The 19,728-nt window shown below is 45.0% G+C and overlaps 1 protein-coding gene across 1 annotated transcript in view; it reads left to right on the forward strand.

Annotated features, from left to right (window-relative positions):
* The window catches only part of SGPP2 (sphingosine-1-phosphate phosphatase 2), a 121,440-nt gene extending 107,438 nt beyond the window's left edge, over positions 1–14,002 (forward strand). Inside the window, exon 5 of the mRNA XM_079923916.1 lies at positions 11,668–14,002. Coding sequence (XP_079780042.1) covers positions 11,668–12,219 — 552 coding nt within the window. The 3' untranslated portion in view covers positions 12,220–14,002. The remainder of the gene's footprint in view (positions 1–11,667) is intronic.
* The last annotated feature ends 5,726 nt before the right edge of the window (positions 14,003–19,728 follow it).

The raw sequence follows: 19,728 nt of genomic DNA on the forward strand, positions 1-19,728 counted from the left end.
ATCCTTAGCCCTGGATTTGTGCTTGGGTATCTGAGGTGGCTCAGAGAACAGGCATGACAGAGTGCCCACTCAGAGAGCTGTGACTGTCAGAGATTCTGCTGCTTCCACTTACACCACGTGGCAAGGTAAATCTTCCTGCTTTTGACTGATCCCTGGGGCGTTGGTGTGTCAATAGGAAATTAATATTTTTGAACTTAGGCATTCATTCTTCCTCGCCTATACATATGCTAATTACATAAGATGTAGTTTCTCTCTGTATCATTTATATTCATATTCATGAACAATGTTGCCTCCCTCTTACTATTTGGCTTCTGTTGAATCTCATCTGCATTCTTCTCAGAAATTGAATGAATTGTGAGCTAGCATGGAAAAGAATCAGTATTCTGAGTGTATTAACTAGGAAACATGGACCTATAACTAAAAGTTATTTTCTAAAATAATTGTAGGGAGGGTTTGAGGGTTTGGGGTTTTTTTTTTAAGTCCGTTTTAATGTCAGGGTCTGCTTGCGTTCAGAGCATTCACTGCATCCACAAAGTGGGTCTTGGCTTTTACTCTGCTCCTGGCTTCAGCTTGCTCTCCGAAGGCAGCCAAGGGCAGAGAGGGCCCTTCACATTCTCAGCAGGGGACCTGGCAGAGGGGAAGATGCCAGAATCATCGAGTTCTCGGCATAAATAGTTCCAAGATCTGAATGCATTCTTTCCGAACAATTGAATGAATGGGTTCGTTCTCCCCTTCTTTCTGGTGAGCTAACCCTGTGTTGTTTTGGTCTGTTCAATAGCATTCTTTAGTGAAGATGTTTGGAGATAAGAATGTAAATTTTTCCCTGTAAACCGCATATGGGAATGTGATATAGGGTCAGAGTTCACAACAGCTGGGAGTTCTCAGGGTTAGGGCCTGCTGTTGAAATATCTAGAGATGTTTCCCAAAAGGAGGAGTGTTTCTGTTGGGCTCAGAATAAAAACACTATTTTATGTGTTTATATAGCATTCACTAAAATTTGTTCTGATGTTTGGGATAACTCCATTAGGATTCTTTCCTAAACGCTTTAGATTGCCTGTCTTCATTATTATTTTCGGTAAAGAGGTATAATGAAGCTCGAGCTTTTATCTGTATACTAACTTTTATAACTGAAAACGAGAATAGGTACAAAAATGAAAGCCATTTAGATCTTTCTGCGTTTTAACTTTAGAAAAGGTTAGGTTCATGTAATGATGTTTTTTCCCCAAATAATTTAAAAGGTTTCATTTAAATCTTGATGGTAACTTGAATTAAAGGTTTATTATGTTTCAGTGTGATTTGTACGGTAGCACTGGCAACGCATCTTATATGCTTTTATTTTAAATGTTACTTACATCACGGAAGAATGGTATCTTGATTATCATGTAGATTCCTGGGGGCGTTTCATTTTTTTTTTGCATAATGTGAAAATTTGTAAGCATCAATTAATTACTTCCATGCTTGTCTATTTTGAAACATTCTGATTTTAACATCCTGATCTTTTGCCTTGATTATATTTTATTATAATAAAGGTGTTGACTAGAAAATTTAGAAAATATTTGCAAAGCATGGGGAAGATAATCATCATCTGTGATATCCAAACAGAAAAACTACTATTAATATTTTAGTCTGTTTCCTTCTCCATGCATGCAAGTGTGTATTTATATAGAATTAGGATCATCCTTTATGTAGAGTTTGTATTCTGCTTGATATTGTCTCACTTACGGATACTTCGAAACCACAAAAAAAAAGAGGTTGCAGAAATGTTTCTTTTCAAATGGAAAATGATCCTGCTGTGTTATTAAATAAGAAAGCAATATGTATTTTTAACTCATTGTTGGTGAAAACAGCATTATACCTACCATGCCTGATTTATGTCTTTCCAGATTCTTCCTTATTACGATGTATGCTCCATTCTTTATGCTCTTTTTGATTATTTGTGTTTTCTGATTGTTCTGTGGTGGAGCATGTGTTAGTTACTTTTTGGACTTCATCAGTATAGGTTGAAATAACTCAACAAGAATCATCCCTATCCAAAAACCTTTGTGAGTAGCTTCTTCTCTGATTATTTTCTTTCTTTCATTTTCTTGGGGGGGGCGCTGTGTTGGGTCTTTGTTGCCGCACGCAGGCTTTCTCTAGTTGTGGTGAGCCAGGGCTGCTCTTCATTGTGGTGCGCAGGCTTCTCATCGCGGTGGCTTCTCTTGTTGCAGAGCACGGGCCCTAGAGCGCGCAGACTTCAGTAGTTGCGGCACATTGGCTCAGTAGTTGTGGCTTGTGGGCTCTAGAGTGCAGGCTCAGTAGTTGTGGTGCATGGGTTTAGTTGCTGTGCGGCATGTGGGATCTTCCCGGACCAGGGCTCGAACCCGTGTCCCCTGCATTGGCAGGCGGATTCTTAACCACTGCGCCACCAGCAAGTCCCTCTCTGATTATTTTCTTAGAATAAATTCCTAGGAGTGGAATAACTGGGTCTAAGTGCTGAATATTTTGTGTGTGTTGTAGTCTAATTATGTTCTTCTTGGAAAGGAGTTTTAAATGTGTTTTTTGCAAAGTAAAGCACATTTATTCTGCCATATTTGCCCTAACTTCTTTTCTTTATCATGCTTTTTGCATCATTATCTTTTACCCATCTTCCATAGCATTCCTACCTCCTTATAAACCACACACACTCTTCTCTCTCCACCCCTCCCCCCCCCCCGCCGCAAATCCACCTTTTCTGGACAGAATTATCCCAGGGCTGGCTAGTGGCTCCACACGTCAGTACTGTGCTCTGTACACTGTCCTCTGCTCCACAGCTCACCTTGGCCATTCCAGAGAACTGTGAACTCTTCCCTCTGGCCCCATGCACTGTGCCAAACACATGTCTGTGCAGTTCCAAAGAAATCACCTCCTCATTTAGAACTTGCTAAAATGAAAACAGCAGATCCAATCCTGAGATGAAGATTTTGTGAGTTTTTCATTTCTGTGAATTTAGTAGCTTGAAGAAATTAGTGTAAAGAAGTTGTCCTTGAATTTTCAAGCACTCTGGTCCTTATTTTTTATTTTTATTATTTTATTTTTGGCTGCGTTGGGCCTAAATTGCTGCGCGTGAGCGGGGGCTACTCTTCATTGCGGTGCGCGGGCTTCTCATTGCGGTGGCTTCTCTTGTGGAGCATGGGCTCCAGGCGCGCGGGCTTCAGTGGTTGTGGCTCGTGGGCTCTAGAGCGCAAGCTCAGTAGTTGTGGCGCACGGGCTTAGTTGCTCCGTGGCATGAGGGGTCTTCCAGAACCAGGACCCAAACCCGTGTCCCCTGCATTGGCAGGCGGATTCTTAACCACTGCGCCACCAGGGAAGCCCTCATCCTTATTTTTTAGGAGCTGTTTAGAATAAGTTTATTATTAGAAACATAGAGCCCCAAATTAGAAAGTTCATTAGAAATGGTTCAAGTATTTTTATTATGGAAATACCTAAATTGTCTTTATTACAATGCCACCTTTTATGGCTAAAAATCCAACTGTGTGGCTAGAAGGAAAAATCTGTACAGCAGCAGCCACGTTGGCCCAAATTACTTTCGCCTCAAATGCTAGGGCTGTGGACCAAAACTGTCTCGTCTCCTGATGCACTGAAGAGGAACAGAATGAGTTTACGATTAGTATTCCAACCCCATGCCCGGAATTTGGTAACTGCAGTTACAAAGGAAGACAGAGGGAAGGAAGGCACATTTTCTTTGATGTATGGTAACAGTGGGTTTTAAATATTATGGATATTCAGGAAAGAGAAAGGCATTAAATTCCCGTAATCTGTGTAACTGAATATCTGCTACCTGTTAGGCACTGTGCTAGGAGCTTTGAGGAATGATGTCCAGTTGCAAGAGAACTTCCTCCTCGCTGATCAGACTGTCATAATCAACTCAGGAGAAAAGCATGTGAACACCTAACTACAGCAAAGGCAATTTAAGAGAGGGGCTTTTTGGATGGATCTAGAGACTGTCATACAGAGTGAAGTAAGTCAGAAAGAGAAAGACAAATATCGTATATTAACGCATATATGTGGAGCCTAGGAAAACGGTACAGGTGAACCGGTTTGCAGGGCAGAAATAGAGACACAGATGTAGAGAACAAACGTATGGACAACAAGGGGGGCAAGCAGCGGGAGGAGGTGTGTGTATGATTAATTGGGAGGCTGGGATTGACATATATACACTAATATGTATAAAGCGGATAACTAATAAGAACCTGCTGTATAAAAAAAATAATAAAATTAAAAGAAAAAAAAGAGGGGCTTTTTGAGTGCTGTTAAGCAAGTACCTTTACATTCAGTTCAGGCACAGGTTATTTCCAACTGTGGAGGTACAGGAAGATATTCTGGAAAGGAAGTAGCTTTTGAGCTGAGCCTTAGATGAGCTGATAAGATCTTGATAGATAGAGATGGTTAAAATGTGCCGTACATAAAAGGAACGTAAAACTATGATAAAATTGTGCAAGGCATGTTTGGGAAAAGCAAGTAGACCTATCTGACTGGCGTGGAATGTTCAAATGGGAAAGGAGTGAGAGAAAACCCTGGAATGGTAGGTTAATCAAACCCATCTGAAGCAGGGCTCAGTCCTCGAGAGGTTGGTATTTCTCAGAGTCGTTTCTGTTCAGACTCACTACTTCAGCATCATGTTGAGGTGTTAAAATGCAGGCTCCTGGGCCACACGGCAGATCAGAATCAGGGCAGGCCTCTGAAATCTACACCTTAATAATTGTCCTAAGTGATTCCAATGCACACTGAAACTGGCGAACCTTGGTTATTGAAACAGCAACTAGGAAGGCGGTCAGTGAATGCTGTGGATAGGAGACTGGCCGGCAGGCAGGGAAATGAAGGTCTGGGTGGGGGAGTGGGCGTTCAGAGGTGACGGCAGGAGCTTGTGAATGAAGGAGGGGGGGTCTGTGACTGCTGGTCGGAGGTGGTGAGAGGAAGTCATTAGGACTCTGAGCTTCTGCAGCCAGGGAGCCTGGGGGTGGGGGGTGTCCATCAACAGAAATATGTATAAGTAATGAATTTCTCTGAGCCCTACAGGGTCACTCTGAACCTCTAGTCCTCTGCAAAACTGTGTTTAACCCCTACAGAAATGGGGGCGTTAAACACAGTTCAACCCTAACAGAAATGCCCACATGAAAAATGTCTTGACTTTGCAAAAGGAGTCTCACATCTGCTCAGGAACCAGTCCGAGTCCCTGGCACCACGGTTGGCCTGTCGGACACCATGATGTGAAGATAACGTTGCTGGGTCCCTTGCTCTCTGCCCAGGCTGTGACCTCGAGCAACTTGGTCTTGCCCACTGCCCTCCAGGCCCAGCAGCCTTCTGGTGTTGTCCCAGCAGCCAGTCTAGGATTGTTATCTCTGAGTTCTGCCGTCCCTGCCCCATCGGCATCCTTCCCTGCTGCTCTGCGTGTCCCAGTGACTCTTCGGCTGCTTCACCAGGCAAAGCAGATCTGTGCCCATGACTCTAATTCAAGGGCCACAGTGGATGATACAGATGCTCTACCTTTGTCATGGTGTCATAAAGTGCCCACATGGGGCACTGTGGCCTGGAGGTATGAGGCAGAATGGGTTCCTCCCTTTGGAGAGCCCTCTGCCGGAAGGGTCTCCAGGCAGCATTCTTTTTTTTTTTTTTGCGGTACGCGGGCCTCTCACTGTTGTGGCCTCTCCCGTTGCGGAGCACAGGCTCCGGACGCGCAGGCTCAGCGGCCATGGCTCACGGGCCCAGCCGCTCCGCGGCATGCGGGATCCTCCCGGACCGGGGCACGAACCGTGTCCCCTGCATCGGCAGGCGGACTCTCAACCACTGCGCCACCAGGGAAGCCCCAGGCAGCATTCTTTAGCTCTGTGTTTTGCAGATGGAGGCAACATGACTCTTCCATCCTGTCTGGCTTCCTCAGGGCTCAGACTCGAGTTCAGTGGGGCTGCCAGGAGACACTCGGAGTGGCAGAACCTCGTCTCCCCACTGAGAAAGTAGAGGCTTGTGTGGAGTATCGAGTTCATTGTGGGCAGGCCCTGCTCCTCCCCTCAAACTGTGTTTTCCTTTAAAACTCGCAGAAAGACGCCCTCAGTCCTCAGCAGGTGATGGTTCAGCAGGACAGTCGCATGCCTCCATCATCATATATGCCCAGTCCCCTGTGGAGGACACCACTAGACTCACCTCAGATCCCCACTTCATGTGGGGAATTGAAAGGCAGATCCTGTTTGGAAGAGGAGAGACGGAATTATTTTCACTTAATTTTTTAGAGTAGGCAGTACATTTATATGATATAAAATTCAAAAAGGGGAATCCCCTGGTGGTCCAGTGGTTAGGACTCCACGCTTCCACTGTAGGGGGCCCGGGTTTGATCCCCGGTCAGGGGACTAAGATCCTGCAAGCCGTGTGATGTGGCCAAAAAAAAATAATTCAAAAGGTACACAAGGGTATCCTGTGAAAAGCCTCCTTGCCGGCTCCACCCCCTGCCATTCAAGTGAACCTGTTTGTGTATCATGTAAAAATGTATCCATGTATTCTACCATTGTTGTAAAAATGGAAAATGGTAGCATACTGTACATACTGTTCAGTACCATGCGTTTTAAACTTCCACACCAGAGCTTCCTCATCCTTTTTACAGCTGCAGAGTATTCCATTGTATGAATAGACCACGCTTAGATTTAACTGGCCCCTCTAGGTAGAGCTTGGCATTTTTCCAGGGTCCTGCTATTACAAACAATACGACAATGGACAGCTTGTAAATACTTCCTTACAGACACAGGCAGGTGTATCTCCATGGTCAAGACCTAGAGTGAGATTGTTCGTCAGAGGTTATATGAATGTATAATTTTTTAAAATATTGCCAGGTTCCTCCCCATAAGGGTTGTGCCATGCATTCATATGATTGAGAGACAAGAGTCCCTTTGCCCCCAACTACTGTTTCATCAACAGAATACTGTCGAACTTTTGGATTTTGTTAATGCTGATAGGTGAGGGGTACATTCTCAGTGGTCTGTGGGGCAGGGGAGGGAGGGTAGGGTCACGCTGGAACCTCTGGGTTTCCAGAGCAGTGGTTCACACACAGCACGCACAACACTGTTATTTAGAGAAAACAAAAGAGGCCACCAGCTTTTTTATTTTTGTTTAAAATGTCATATTTTATTTTATTTTTTTAAATGAACGAACAGTGAAATTGATTTTGCCTTGGGTGTATAGTTCTCTGGATTTTAACACTGGGATAGATCTGAGTAACCACCACCGCAACACAGAATGGCTCCGTCACCCCAAAAAAGTCCCCCATGTTCTCCCTTTGTAGTCACACCCTCCCCCTGCCCCTAGATCCTGGCAACCACTGATCTGTTCCCCATCCCTGTAGTTCTGTCTTTTAGAGAATGTCATATAAATAGAACCCCACAGCATGTAACCCTTGGAGACTGGCTTTTTCCATTCAGCATAATTTCCTGGAGATTTCATCAAAGCTGTTACCTCCATCAGTAGTTTGTTGTTTTTTGTTGCTGAGAAGTATCCATTGTATGAAAGTAGCACAGTTTATTTACCCCTTGCATGACATTGGGTTTCTTTTTTCCAGTTCTGGGTGATTATGAATAGAACTGCTGTAAACATTTGTGTACTGATTTTTGTGTGAATGCAAATTTTAATTTCTCTTCAGCATAGCTTCATTTCCACTTCTTATTATGAGTAAATTTAGGTATATTTTATATGTTGAAGAAGCATGCGTATTTCTTTTCCTATAAAGTGCTCATTTCCTTTACTCATTTTTCATTTTGGTGACTTTTATCTTAGACAAGTTGGTTTGGGGGCGCTGACAGGACGTCTGAATGAAAATGTCTAGCTTTCAGTCTGAAGAGGCAGGACTAAAGTTTGAGAGAGACACCTGGAGACATAGTTGTTTTTTTTCTTTTGTACTTCGCTTTTTTATTGTTGCATAGTATTCCACTCAATGACTATACAATAGCTTATTTGACCAGTTTTTTGAAATTAAAATTTTTATTGGAGCATCTAAACATGGGCGTTTCCACAGACTGTGTCTTCAGGCTCTACATGTTTTTCTCTGTTGAAAAGTTTGTGTAGGTCCATGGCCTCATCTCTCCATTCTCTACCAGCGTGACAGTCAAATCTATGTCTCCAATGTTGTACAGCAGAAACTAACACAACATAGAAACTGCACAAACTATTCAACAGAGAAAAACACACAGAGCCTGAAGACAGAATCTGTGAAAATGCCTGTTTAGGATCCATTAGGATCTAAAGGAGGAAACCAAGAAAGAGACTTCTTAGAGGTCAGAGAAGAGCCAAGATGGTGTAGGGTAATATTAATAAAAGCTGAATATGAAAGGTCTGCTAAGTGAAGGGTGTCAGTCCACAGGGCCCAGTGTTCAGAAAGAGAAAGAACACCTCTTTCCAAGAGTTGCAAGCAAAACCCCCACAATTTTGTCTGATTGGACTGGTGTAGGTCACATGACCACCCCTGCACCAATCACGGTGACCAGGAGATACAGTGCACTGATTGGCCTACCTAGGTCATGTGCTCCAACTCCATAATTTTCCAGAACTTCATGGATCCCCAAGGGGAGGTATGAGGCTATTGGGTCAAAGACAGATGCTCAAGAAACAACCAGCAAATGTCTAGTAAGTGGCCTTTGAGAATGGTGTATCATCTAAGTCTAGTTTGACAGCACTTGTGTTTCAAGGTGCAGAAGTGGAGATGACAGGTGTAGAAAATTCAATTCAAGAGTTTGGCTCAAGTTTTGGTAACCAGGAAACTTAAATGAAGGATTGTTCCTTTTTCTCCCCCCAAATAAAGTAACATCCGTGCATAATCATAGCACAGGAGAAGGTCATGGGGAGAAAGATCATGGAGACCGTGAAGCCTGAGGGATATTTGAAGAGAAGGGTGATGGCAGAAGTAAGAACAGGTAAAGCCCAGGTGCCACGTGAAGGACATGCAGCGACACAAGGCTTTCCCCCACGCTTGCCCCTCTCCTATCTGTTCTCCTCACTGCAGTCAGAAACTCTTGTCATGTTGGTACCCAATGAGAGCGACATCAGTGGCTTCACGTTGCTCCCTGGATGCAGGCTTTAGGAAGCGGACTGGACTCTAGGGCCCTGTGGGACGTATCTCCTACCTGTGTTTACTCTTTACTCTCCAGCCCCAAGGGACCATCAAGATCCACAGGCTTATCCCTTTCCCTCTTCAATAACAGTAATCCTGTCCACTAAGCTAAGCTCTGCCTAGGTGTGGTGGTGATTGTTTGGCTCACACTGGATCCTCCAGCACTGTGTCTGGCATATAGCAGGCACTCCCACATGGGCACTGGAAGGAAGAATGGATGCCCTCTAATCTGTGAAATTTGCTGTAGCCTCAGTGTTTATTTCTAAGGTCTGATTCTCACCCATCGTTCACTCAAATCAGATGTCATTTTATTAGAAACTAAACAAGAGAAATAATGAATGAAGCTATTAGAAAAAAAAAACCTAAGCCCTTAGAGTTCTACTTTATGTTTATATGAAAAAAAAAAAGTGGAAGGCAACACGCCAAAATATAGACAGCGTTAACTGTAGGTGGTGGAAATAAGGATCTGTTTTTTTTTTTCTTATACTTTTCAGTGCTTTCCAGTTTTTCCACAATGCATGTGTTTTACTTTTTGGTGTTTCCCAGATTTTCCAATACATGGGGGAAAGTGTTTCAATTTTCCAATGGTAAACTTTCAAAATAATCCAGTAACAGAACCACAGCGAGCTCCTCATTCTCTGACTTAGATGTATTCATCTCTTGGTTACATTAAGAATTCACCTTATTTGTATGGAAATATGTTAATATAAATGTTTCAGACATTACATGAAATTTCTAAAAATCTTACATGTTCTGGTACAATGTTATAAGTCCTAATTCTAGTTATCACTTTAAAATGTATATCTCAGAAATAACTAAATTTCCTTGTCAATTGCATTAGTATGAACTTTCATCAAATCTTTAACCGTGGTCATTTTTAAGTCTTTTGTCACTTACAGACAGTTCTGGGTGTACTCTGATGCTTTTGCAAAAATGTTCCTATAAAAGGGTTTCATCTTCAAGGAATTCGTGCAAAAGACTGACAAGTACAGGTTTCTGGTAACTGACTATACTGCTGAACTGAATGAATAAGCATTTTCAGAACTCTAATGGAAAACTGATGAATTCATAAAAGATCAAGATAAAAAAAGTTAATTACATGGGACTGAGTGAACTGATGAAGATGATTATAGTTTTTGTGACTTTCTGTTTGAATAAAAAAAAAATCCCACAGGGACTCAGAGGCAAAAATATACAAATCAATTTTCACTGCAAAGTAAAGGAGCTGTTACAGTGGAGGATTCCTGGACTGAATGTCAATATCATGACCTAGTATGAGTGTGTTTCGTGTTTGGTAATTGCAATCACTGTTGCTTTTGTTGTGGTCATGCATTTACAATGCTTGGTGTCAGTTGATTTATCTCTTGTAAAGATAAAATACAGTGTGTGTGTGGGGAAAAAAAAAGAATTCACCTAATGAATTTTGCTGCGAGAACACTAAAGGAAGAAGAAAGTGGATGACATTAAGGAGTTAAAAATATTTGAAACAGGAGTTTAAGGAAAGAAGCAAGCAGGGAGGGAGAGAAAGAGGAAGAAATAGGGAAGGTGGGAGGGTCAGAGAAAGCAAGAAAGAAAACCAGAATCTAAAATGTAAAGAAGGATTGATTAAATCAAGCAGGGTGCACGCACCCGGTGAAATCTATACACTATTTGAAGTTCTGTCTCTGAAGACAGAGTGGTAGTACCCAGACGGGCACGGCGGAGCTTTGGCACCACCACACCTACAGCGTCTTCTCAAACCACCCCAGACAAACGCGCTCCATAAGTAATGACGGTGTGCTTGCTAGGAAGTGGCTCCCGAAGCAGCCAGCTTCCTCCTCCAGCCAGCTGCAGCCCCGACCCCTGCCTGCCAAGAAAGGATGACGCCACCTCTGTGAAGATCATGACAGCCCTTGTGATATACTATGAAATCAAAAATAATAAAGAGAATTCCTGGCGGTCCAGTGGTTAGGACTCAGCGCTTTCACTGCCATCGCCTGGGTTTGGTCCCTCGTCAGGGAACTAAGATCCTGCAAGCTGTGTGGCGCAGCCCAAAGTTTTTTGAAGTACAGAATTCAAAAAAAAATAATAATGATAGATTGAAGGAACAGTGTGATTATAGCTATGCATTAAGAAAATAATTTATTCCAAAAGACAGAAAAACTGGAAGAAAAGACATAGCATGAATAGCGTGATTGTGGTTTGTATTTTTCCTATTTTCAAATGTCTACAACTGTAGTTTTTAAAAAATATGTATTAGGGCTTCCCTGGTGGCGCAGTGGTTGAGAGTCCGCCTGCCGATGCAGGGGACGCGGGTTCATGCCCCAGTACGGGAAGATCCCACATGCCGCGGAGCGGCTGGGCCCGCGAGCCATGGCCACTGAGCCTGCGCGTGCAGAGCCTGTGCTCCACAACGGGAGAGGCCACAGCAGTGAGAGGGCCGCGTACCGCAAAAAGAAAGTATTATAAAACAATACAAAAATTGTATTTTAAATGTCAAATCAATTATATTTGAATCAAAATTATACCTGTATACAGGGGAGCACTCATCTGATTGATGTACATCATCCGTGTCTCTCCTGCAGGATGTGCTGGGTGGCATCCTGATCACCGTCATCCTCATCGTCCTCACCTACCCCGCCTGGACCCTCATCGATCGCCTGGACTCGGCCAGCCCCCTCTTCCCTGTGTGTGTCCTGGTGGTACCATTCTTCCTGTGTTACAATTACCCCGTGTCTGATTACTACAGCCCGACCAGAGCGGACACCACCACCATCATGGCTGCCGGCGCTGGGGTGACCATAGGATTCTGGATCAACCATTTTTTCCAGCTCGTGTCCAAGCCCACGGAATCCCTCCCTGTTATTCAGAACATCCCACCGCTCACCAGCGACCTGTTAGTTTTGGGTCTGACCAAATTTACTGTGGGAATTGTGCTGATTCTCCTGGTTCGTCAACTCGTACAAAATCTCTCGCTGCAAGTGTTGTACTCCTGGTTCAAGGTGGTCACCAGAAACAAGGAGGCCAGGCAGAGGCTGGAGATCGAAGTGCCTTACAAGTTTGTCACCTACACGTCGGTTGGCATCTGTGCTACCACCTTCGTGCCAATGCTACACAGGTTTCTGGGATTACTGTGAGCCTCAAGTGGTGGGAAATTAGCTCACTGGACATGAGAGCAAGACACCAAAAAGCTGTTGAGTGGGGAAGCTGACGACACATTTTTCTTTAAAAAAAAAAAAAAATTCCCTAAGTCACATGTCTGTTTTGCTGATACCTGAGATAAATGTTGCTGCTTTATGGAAGGAAAAATGGTCTCATGTGACCACTAGCCTGTAAGCGTCATGTTGCAGATGAAGCCAGGCAGACCCCCAGCTGAGTTCTTTAAGGCGCCCCACCCTGTCCATTACTTGGACTTTGGACCAGTCCTGGGCTGGCAGGAGTTGTGGCCTGGCTTAGGAACGGCCACAAGCCCCCCTGGGTTCTGGAAAGCCTAAAGAGACGGGCATGATCCAGGAGGCTGGACGTCGGGCGTTCCTTTTCAGCTGTGACCTTGCCCAGCACTGAGTCTCATTTCCAAAACTGGAATGTTGGTCCAAGAGAAAGGGGGCGCCACGTGAAACTGCATTCCTTGGACAGGGCGACTTTCTGGTCGTGATGATCACATTAGACAGTGCCTGCTTGGGGGGAAAGAGCACTGTGAACCTCGCTGGGAAGCATGAAACGCGGGGGCAAAGCTGGCGAGGTCACGGGCATGAGCCTGTTTTCCTTATGCATCCTGGTCTCTGTCAGGTGCATACTGGACAGGGGTCCTCTCCTCCTCGTTTGTACACTTTGCAAGATTCCAGGCACCATTTCTATCCTCTTCTGACCCATGAACCCAACTGGCTGCTCCCTTCTCACCTCATCTGAGTGTCCTGCTCTGTCCTGCATCAGAGTGACTTGGGACAAGCCCTCTGCTTCAGCTTTTTTGCTTCCTTACAAACTGGGAAGACAGTGTTGTCTGTCCGTGAAAGTGGATCAATAGAAGAACAGAGGAACATAATCCTTCCTGGGGCCTGACAGAAGGAATAGGCCTCCCTCCCTGACACTGTTCCTCCACTTAGTTTCCTAAATCTATTTGCTCATCTGAATAGAACCAGTGGCTCCCTTTCCATCTTCCCACCTCTTTCTCACCTCTTGGCAATTTGAAGGGTAATTAATGCAAGAACCACATCAGCCTCTCTTAGGAAAAGAAGCCAACAAAATACAACACCCTTTAAATCTCGGGAGAGTCCTTAGACTTAGGAAGGTGGTCATTATGCAGACAACCCCCTGCAGGGGCTCCTCTTCAGTTCTTAAGAATGAGGAGGAACAGGTATCAACAATGTTCTTAAAAGTGAGTATCAACATGTAATTAACAACGTGTCTTTTGCGTGTAGCGCCTGAGCTGCTGAAGCCAACGATTTATAACCCTCTTGCATCCTCACCATGCACACACTTTGGGGGAAAATTAGCCTGCCTGGAGAGTCAGGCCCTTACCTCTGCATCCAGCGTGAAAACTGAACATCGTTTCTCCTGATTTTGAATACGCACCCTGGCCTTTTGGTTGTGATGATCCTTAGTATTTGACCTAATGCTCCAGTTTATTGAAAAGAATAATTGTAAGACATCCTAATTTTCCTTCAAATTCTTCTGACATTTTTCATAGTTAGAAGGCAGGGGTCAAAATGACCTGCCGTTTGCCTGTTTTTAGATCATACTCTGACCAGTATTTGTGGCACCGTGATGGGGAGATGCCCCAGCTCACGGGCACCCCTGCCCTAGGCCGCCCCACAATGCAGTGCACGGGGCACTTCCCTGTACCTCCGTCCCCACAGGCTGCCAAACCCGAGGTTACAGTGCTAGCTAATATTTACGCGAAATGATTTTAGTTGATTTCTCTGAAGCCAACTAGCAAAAGGATCAGCCTTTTCCACTTGTATCTTTTGAGAAGGGCCATAATCACTGTCACAGCAGTGGGTGTGGGTGATTCATTTGTGTGTGTGTACATTTTACTGGTGTCCTTTCGTTTTAAGTCCCAGCAATAGGATTGCGATCAGCTGTATTATATATTTAAGGCTGTATTTACACAATTTGGATTGAGGATGAATATGTTAGCCACAGCTCGTTAAAGAAAGACCCGTGGATTTGTCATGACTGGTCGCTTTTCAAAGTCTCTTGATGTAGCATCTGAAGAATAAAATGTGCGTATTGGTGAGGCCAAGCTTAGTTTTTGAGCACTAGTTCTGTGGCTTAGAAACTGGTTGGAAAAGTCCTTACCTGATTCAAACTGCAGCTCGGCCAGCCCTCTTCATTCACTTCACACAGCGCTTCACTCTCTTAGACCCTCACACCCTCTCAGTCTTTCCTTCACGCACGCACACACACGCCCCTTCAAAGACTATGCCTTCTGTCTCTGACCTTTGGATTTTCTCTCTGGGGAAAGACTGCCCCCTGCTGGCTTGCGTCAGGCTTGGTCCAGAGCCTCTCTTGAGCGGGAGTCCTGGAGATGAAGTTTCAGAATCCAGCTCACCGTGATGTATCCAATCTAAGCTTAGGACCTGCGGTCTGGCCAGTCCTGAACTTGGAAATGGTGACAGCAGAGCCCTTGGGGTCGTTGGCCCCTCCAGGAAGAACACACGCCCTGTTCCTGGCGGTCCTCATCCTGCCCCCAGCCCACCACCTCTCTGGACCAGGACATCATCCTGTGACTGTCATTTTAAACAGCCATCATCTCAGGCCAGCTTTGCTCGGACTTGCACCATAACAGAATATGCAAAAGAAAACGCAGACGAGACCATGAACTAAAAACCCTAAACAGCTGAAATCGCCCCTCCACGTGCCTGCAGATCACAGCGTAGCACAGGATTTTCTTGCCCAAATAGGCGACTCATGCTTCCCGAGTGTAACCAAAGCATGCGGTGTTTCGGGGCCATAGGCTCCGGGTTTCTATTTTGGAAACTTTCAGCTGTCTTATGTACCATATGTAAATTTATTCTTTTTAAAATAAAATCATTTTTCTTTAAGATTTATTAAATGCTTTAAAAGCCCAGTGTTCTGCTACCTTGGAATTTTTTTTCCCTAGATCTTTTTCCCCCAGATCCTCAGGGTTCATGCGACCTGAGTTGAGAAGAGGCGACAAAAATAAACAGGAGGCTGTACAATTTTCTGTCGCTGTCATGCTTCAGTCACGTGCAAATGTTGGTGAGCATCACAGCAGCCACAGGTGTGATGAACAGGAAGTAAGTGGTAAGACTGCATGCTTAATTATCCTCCAAGTCCTTGATACTAAAGAGCATCCTCTTAACCATACTTAGAGATAAATGTCACTATGTATTGAAAGGTAAATGTTAAAGGTGAGGCTGGTAAAGGTAAGTAAAACAGATGAGTGTGTTTTACAGATGAGTATGTTGTCTGCTGAACAAAATGGACATGAGCGCATTTCACATTCACGTCATTGCAACGATATGCTCTGCCTTTAGGCGTCCCTCGCTATTTGAAATGGTGCCGAAAGCTGATGACGCTCTTCTTTGCAGGGCTGAGGCTGGGACCTATCTGTACCTTGAATGCTGTGTATTTCATTAATACCTAATATGCTGCATGCTTGAGGCCGGATGGGACCTCATCTGCCCTGTGGAGTTCTCTCCAGAGAGAGGAGACTCAGGCTCAGAAAATTACAATCGAGACCCAAAGTGTTAAGGCTGTAGGGAAAAGATAACTTTGTAGTGTGAATTGAGAAGAGGGAGAGAGGAATTCCAGCTTTGAGGTCTGTGACTCAAGGGAGGCTCGTGGGAAAAGTAGTGTGTGAGCCAGGCTTAAAAAGAACAGATGGGGTTTGCACAGGGATGTGATGCACAGTAGGGATGAGATGGTACTCCATGGTGAGGGCACAGCTTGCCAGAGACACTTCTCCAAAAACCTCCAGCTCTAACAAAGACAGACCACACCCGTGCTGGTGAGTGTGTGTGGGAATAACAGTGGTGGCAGGGGTGGGATAAACGGTGAGCAAGGGGCTTTGATGTTGCAGAACCGAATCACGAGAACAGGAAGGAAGCAGAAGCAGCTCTTTAGTCCATTTCCTTGCCTCCACATGGGACCATCCAGAGGAGTTGACATCTACAGGTGATTAGTCTCCTTTCACTGTTCTTCATTCGAATATTTACCCGTGGGTGCCTTCCCTTTCTGCCGGCTCTGAACCTGTCATTCCCACGTCCTCTTGTTCGTCTCTCAGCAGACGGGACGGCAGCGAGGGACTCAGTCTGCGCCCTTGGCGCCCGTGCCTCTTCCCTCTTCTCTTTGCTCAGCTCCCTGAAGCAGTCCCATGAAACTTCATCTTAAAAACATTTTACCATGATCCTGGCTCTTTCCAGGACCTGTAAATACTCCACGTTGCTCTTTGATGATCAAGAACCAAGCCCTGTTTCTCTAGTAAGAGAGGTTAACTGGAAACAAGTGGGATGTGAGTATAGACGTATCTCGTTCTATGGGATAGATGTTTTCCTAAAAGCTGCCTGTGTTTTGATTGTTTAAATGTGAATTTTAAGTGCACTGAGGGATTTGCTGTTAAGTCATATGGCATGGCACTTCTTCATTTCTGTAAACATAAGGCTCCTTAATGGATTATTTGGGACACACCACACACGCATTGTTTTCTTCAGGTGGGGCACACCTGTAGTGCAGACTTGACTACGTACAGGATGCATACTAAGAAGAATGAGCGCTGAATGTGGACCATGAATAGAATGTTAAATTCTTAAAACTGTAGCCTCATGAGACAAGGGAAATCTATAAGAAGCCAAAATCCTTTCTCCTCTTCCATGCCTGTCTGTACAGCAAGCAAAAGCCAGCAAGACAAGCAGGGATGTAGCTGGAGTTCCGGCTGGGACGCTTCTTTTCTGCACACACTCAACACACCTGCTGGCACCTGTAGCTGGCACTCTCTCGCTATAACATCAGGGTCCCCTTGGTTGGAGCACAAGCCAGATTCTTTCTCAGTGGAGAGGTTCAAAGAATGTCAATGCCTCTTCAATTCACACAAAGCCAGCCTTAGAGCGCTGCGGGTGGGGCAGGGTGACAGTTGGTACTGCCATCATGCCGTCTACCTGCATGCGTGAGCCTAAATAGGGGCCAGGGTCTCCTGGGCTTCCAGTCCGCAGTGTCTTGTGGGAACCAGGTGGATGACCCTGTGACAGGGGAAACCGTGCACAGGGCACACTAAACACAGACCATTTTAGCCATCTTAATTAGGTACTGATAAAAATATTTGGCTGGAAAACTATTTTTGCTGTGGGGGAATAAAACCACAGCTTAACGTAAATTCTTCATGAAGTGAGTCAATCAGTTCTGCTGCTATTAAATAGGTAATAGTATTTTCATCAGGGTATCCCTTTCTACTTTATCTCCAACATCATAGTTTTTTCATTGTTAGAAATTGAAAATATCCATCTTCCACGTCTCGACTTGTTCAATCTTCGCTCTGGCTTCTTAAAGATATGGGATAGAGTTATAATATCCTTGTCTATTAATTTTATCAGCTAGGTAATTTTTCAGTCTGTTTTTTTATTCATTTTTCCCCTTCCTATTGGTTGTATTTGCCAGTTTCTTTGCCTGATACTTTTTTTTATTGGATGCCAGATACTGTGACGTTTACAGTGTTGGGTGCTGGATATTTTTTTATCACTATACATATTCTTTGTTCTAGGACGCAGTTCATTCCTTGGAAGTAGTTTGATTCTTCTGGACCTTACTTTTAAGCTTTATTGGTTGAACCAGAGTAACGCTTAGTCTCGAGTTGGTCTCCCCACTACGGAGGCAAAGCCCTTCTGGGTACTCTCCCCATGGGTTCCGAGGTTTGCTAGCTCCGGCCCACCTCGTGTGGGCTCCCAGGGCGGTTCCCTCACGTCTGTGGATGTTCCAGGCGGTCTCCTCTTCCTGAGCAGTTCCCTCACATGCACGCACTGGCAGTGCTCAACTTAAGACTCAAGGGCGGGGCCTCTGCCTATCTCTCCTCGGCTCTTACCGCTTCCCTGCCAACTCTAGCCGCTTCGGCCTCTGTGGACTCCCAGCTCCATCTCAACTCCTGAAGACCTCCGACCTCCACCTGGGCCCCCACCGCTGCACCACAGCCTGGACTCTCTCCAGGCCGTAAGCTGGAGAATCACAGGCCTCACCTTGTTTCTTTTCTATCTCTCGGGGGATCACTGGCCTTCGTTGCCTGGTGTCTAACGTGTTGAAAACCACTGCTTTACGTATTTCATTTGGATTTGTAGATGGGTAAGCAAAGGAGGAAAATGTTCCTTGGGAAGAAGGGAGTAAAGACTACATGTATGGATCAACTAGGATGCAAGACGCTGAACTAACTTGAAGACTGGAGGGGAGGTCAGTCAGGTCCAGCTGATCCATGCTTGTTTTCATTATGCTCCAGAACAAACCCTGTGCAGGGCCTCCCCGTGACAGTGGTGCTCAGCGTTTCCCAGAGGTTGTCTCACCTACACGATCTCTCTCCTCCGTACAGCATGGTTTGCTATTGGGGCACCTTTCCGTCTGGCTTATTTTACTTCATCTGCCGCAGGCTCACTGCCAGTGCTCTGTGTTTAAACATTGTGCCCGACAGTCACAGCTAAGAGATCTCCAGTGAATCCCGTCCGTCTCTGAGTAGCCTTTCAGCACCAGTGTGGATGTCTACACGGGTTTGCCTCCGTTACAACTGGTTTCTTGTTGGCCCTAAGTAGGTACTCATTTCAGGGGTGGGCGGAATGTAGGAAATTTCTTTTTCTACCAGGTTTGGAACCAAGCAGGCACATTTCCTCAACATCCTCACTTTTCTGTCTTAATATTTAAGGGCAGATTTGCTTTGCATGTCTGACAAGTCCTATAATTCAAATGCTGGAGCAGTTCTCTCATGCCAGCACCTCCTAACACCTGGGGGGTGGGGTGGGGGAGGGCTTTTTCAAAATGTGTTCTAATGCAGAACATGCCATGTTCCTGATTTCCTTAAACCGAGACAATCAAGCCCAAACCTATGGATGAGGAGTGAAGAACCTGAGTGTGGGCCTCAAGTGTATTTTTACTGCACTGCATGGGTCACATGAGGGAGAAGAAACAGGGCTTTAGCCTTACATAATTCAATTAAACCCTCTCCTGGAGGTGTTTGTTCAACCCACAGTCTACATGTTTACAGTCATCCTTTCTGTTTACTAGAAAGTTGAAGGTGGGCAGGCAACCTGAAAACAAAGCAGGCGGTAGTGGAAATGAAATCACCCGGATTGTCGTCAAGTACTTGCCACGTGGCTCCTCTGCCTTTGTCCAAGGAGGCCGATTGCCCCACATGGACTCTGGTCAGGGGCCTTAGGGAGCTGCTCACAGATTGTCCCAGAGGTGAGCCCTGCCTTGAATCTGATTACATATGCCATCCTCTACTTTTTTTTTTTTAAGTTTTTTTGCTTGTTTGTTTTAAGTTATTTTATCTATTTCTTTTTGGCTGCGTTGGGTCTTTGTTGCTGTATGCGGGCTTTCTCTAGTTGGCGGTGAGCAGGGGCTGCTCTTCATTTTGGCACGTGGGCTTCTCATCGTGGTGGCTTCTCTTGTGGCGGAGCACGGACTCTAGATGCGTGGGCTTCAGTAGTTGT

The sequence above is a fragment of the Stenella coeruleoalba genome (assembly GCF_951394435.1).
Source record: "Stenella coeruleoalba genome assembly, chromosome: 6".
Classification (NCBI taxonomy): domain Eukaryota; kingdom Metazoa; phylum Chordata; class Mammalia; order Artiodactyla; family Delphinidae; genus Stenella; species Stenella coeruleoalba.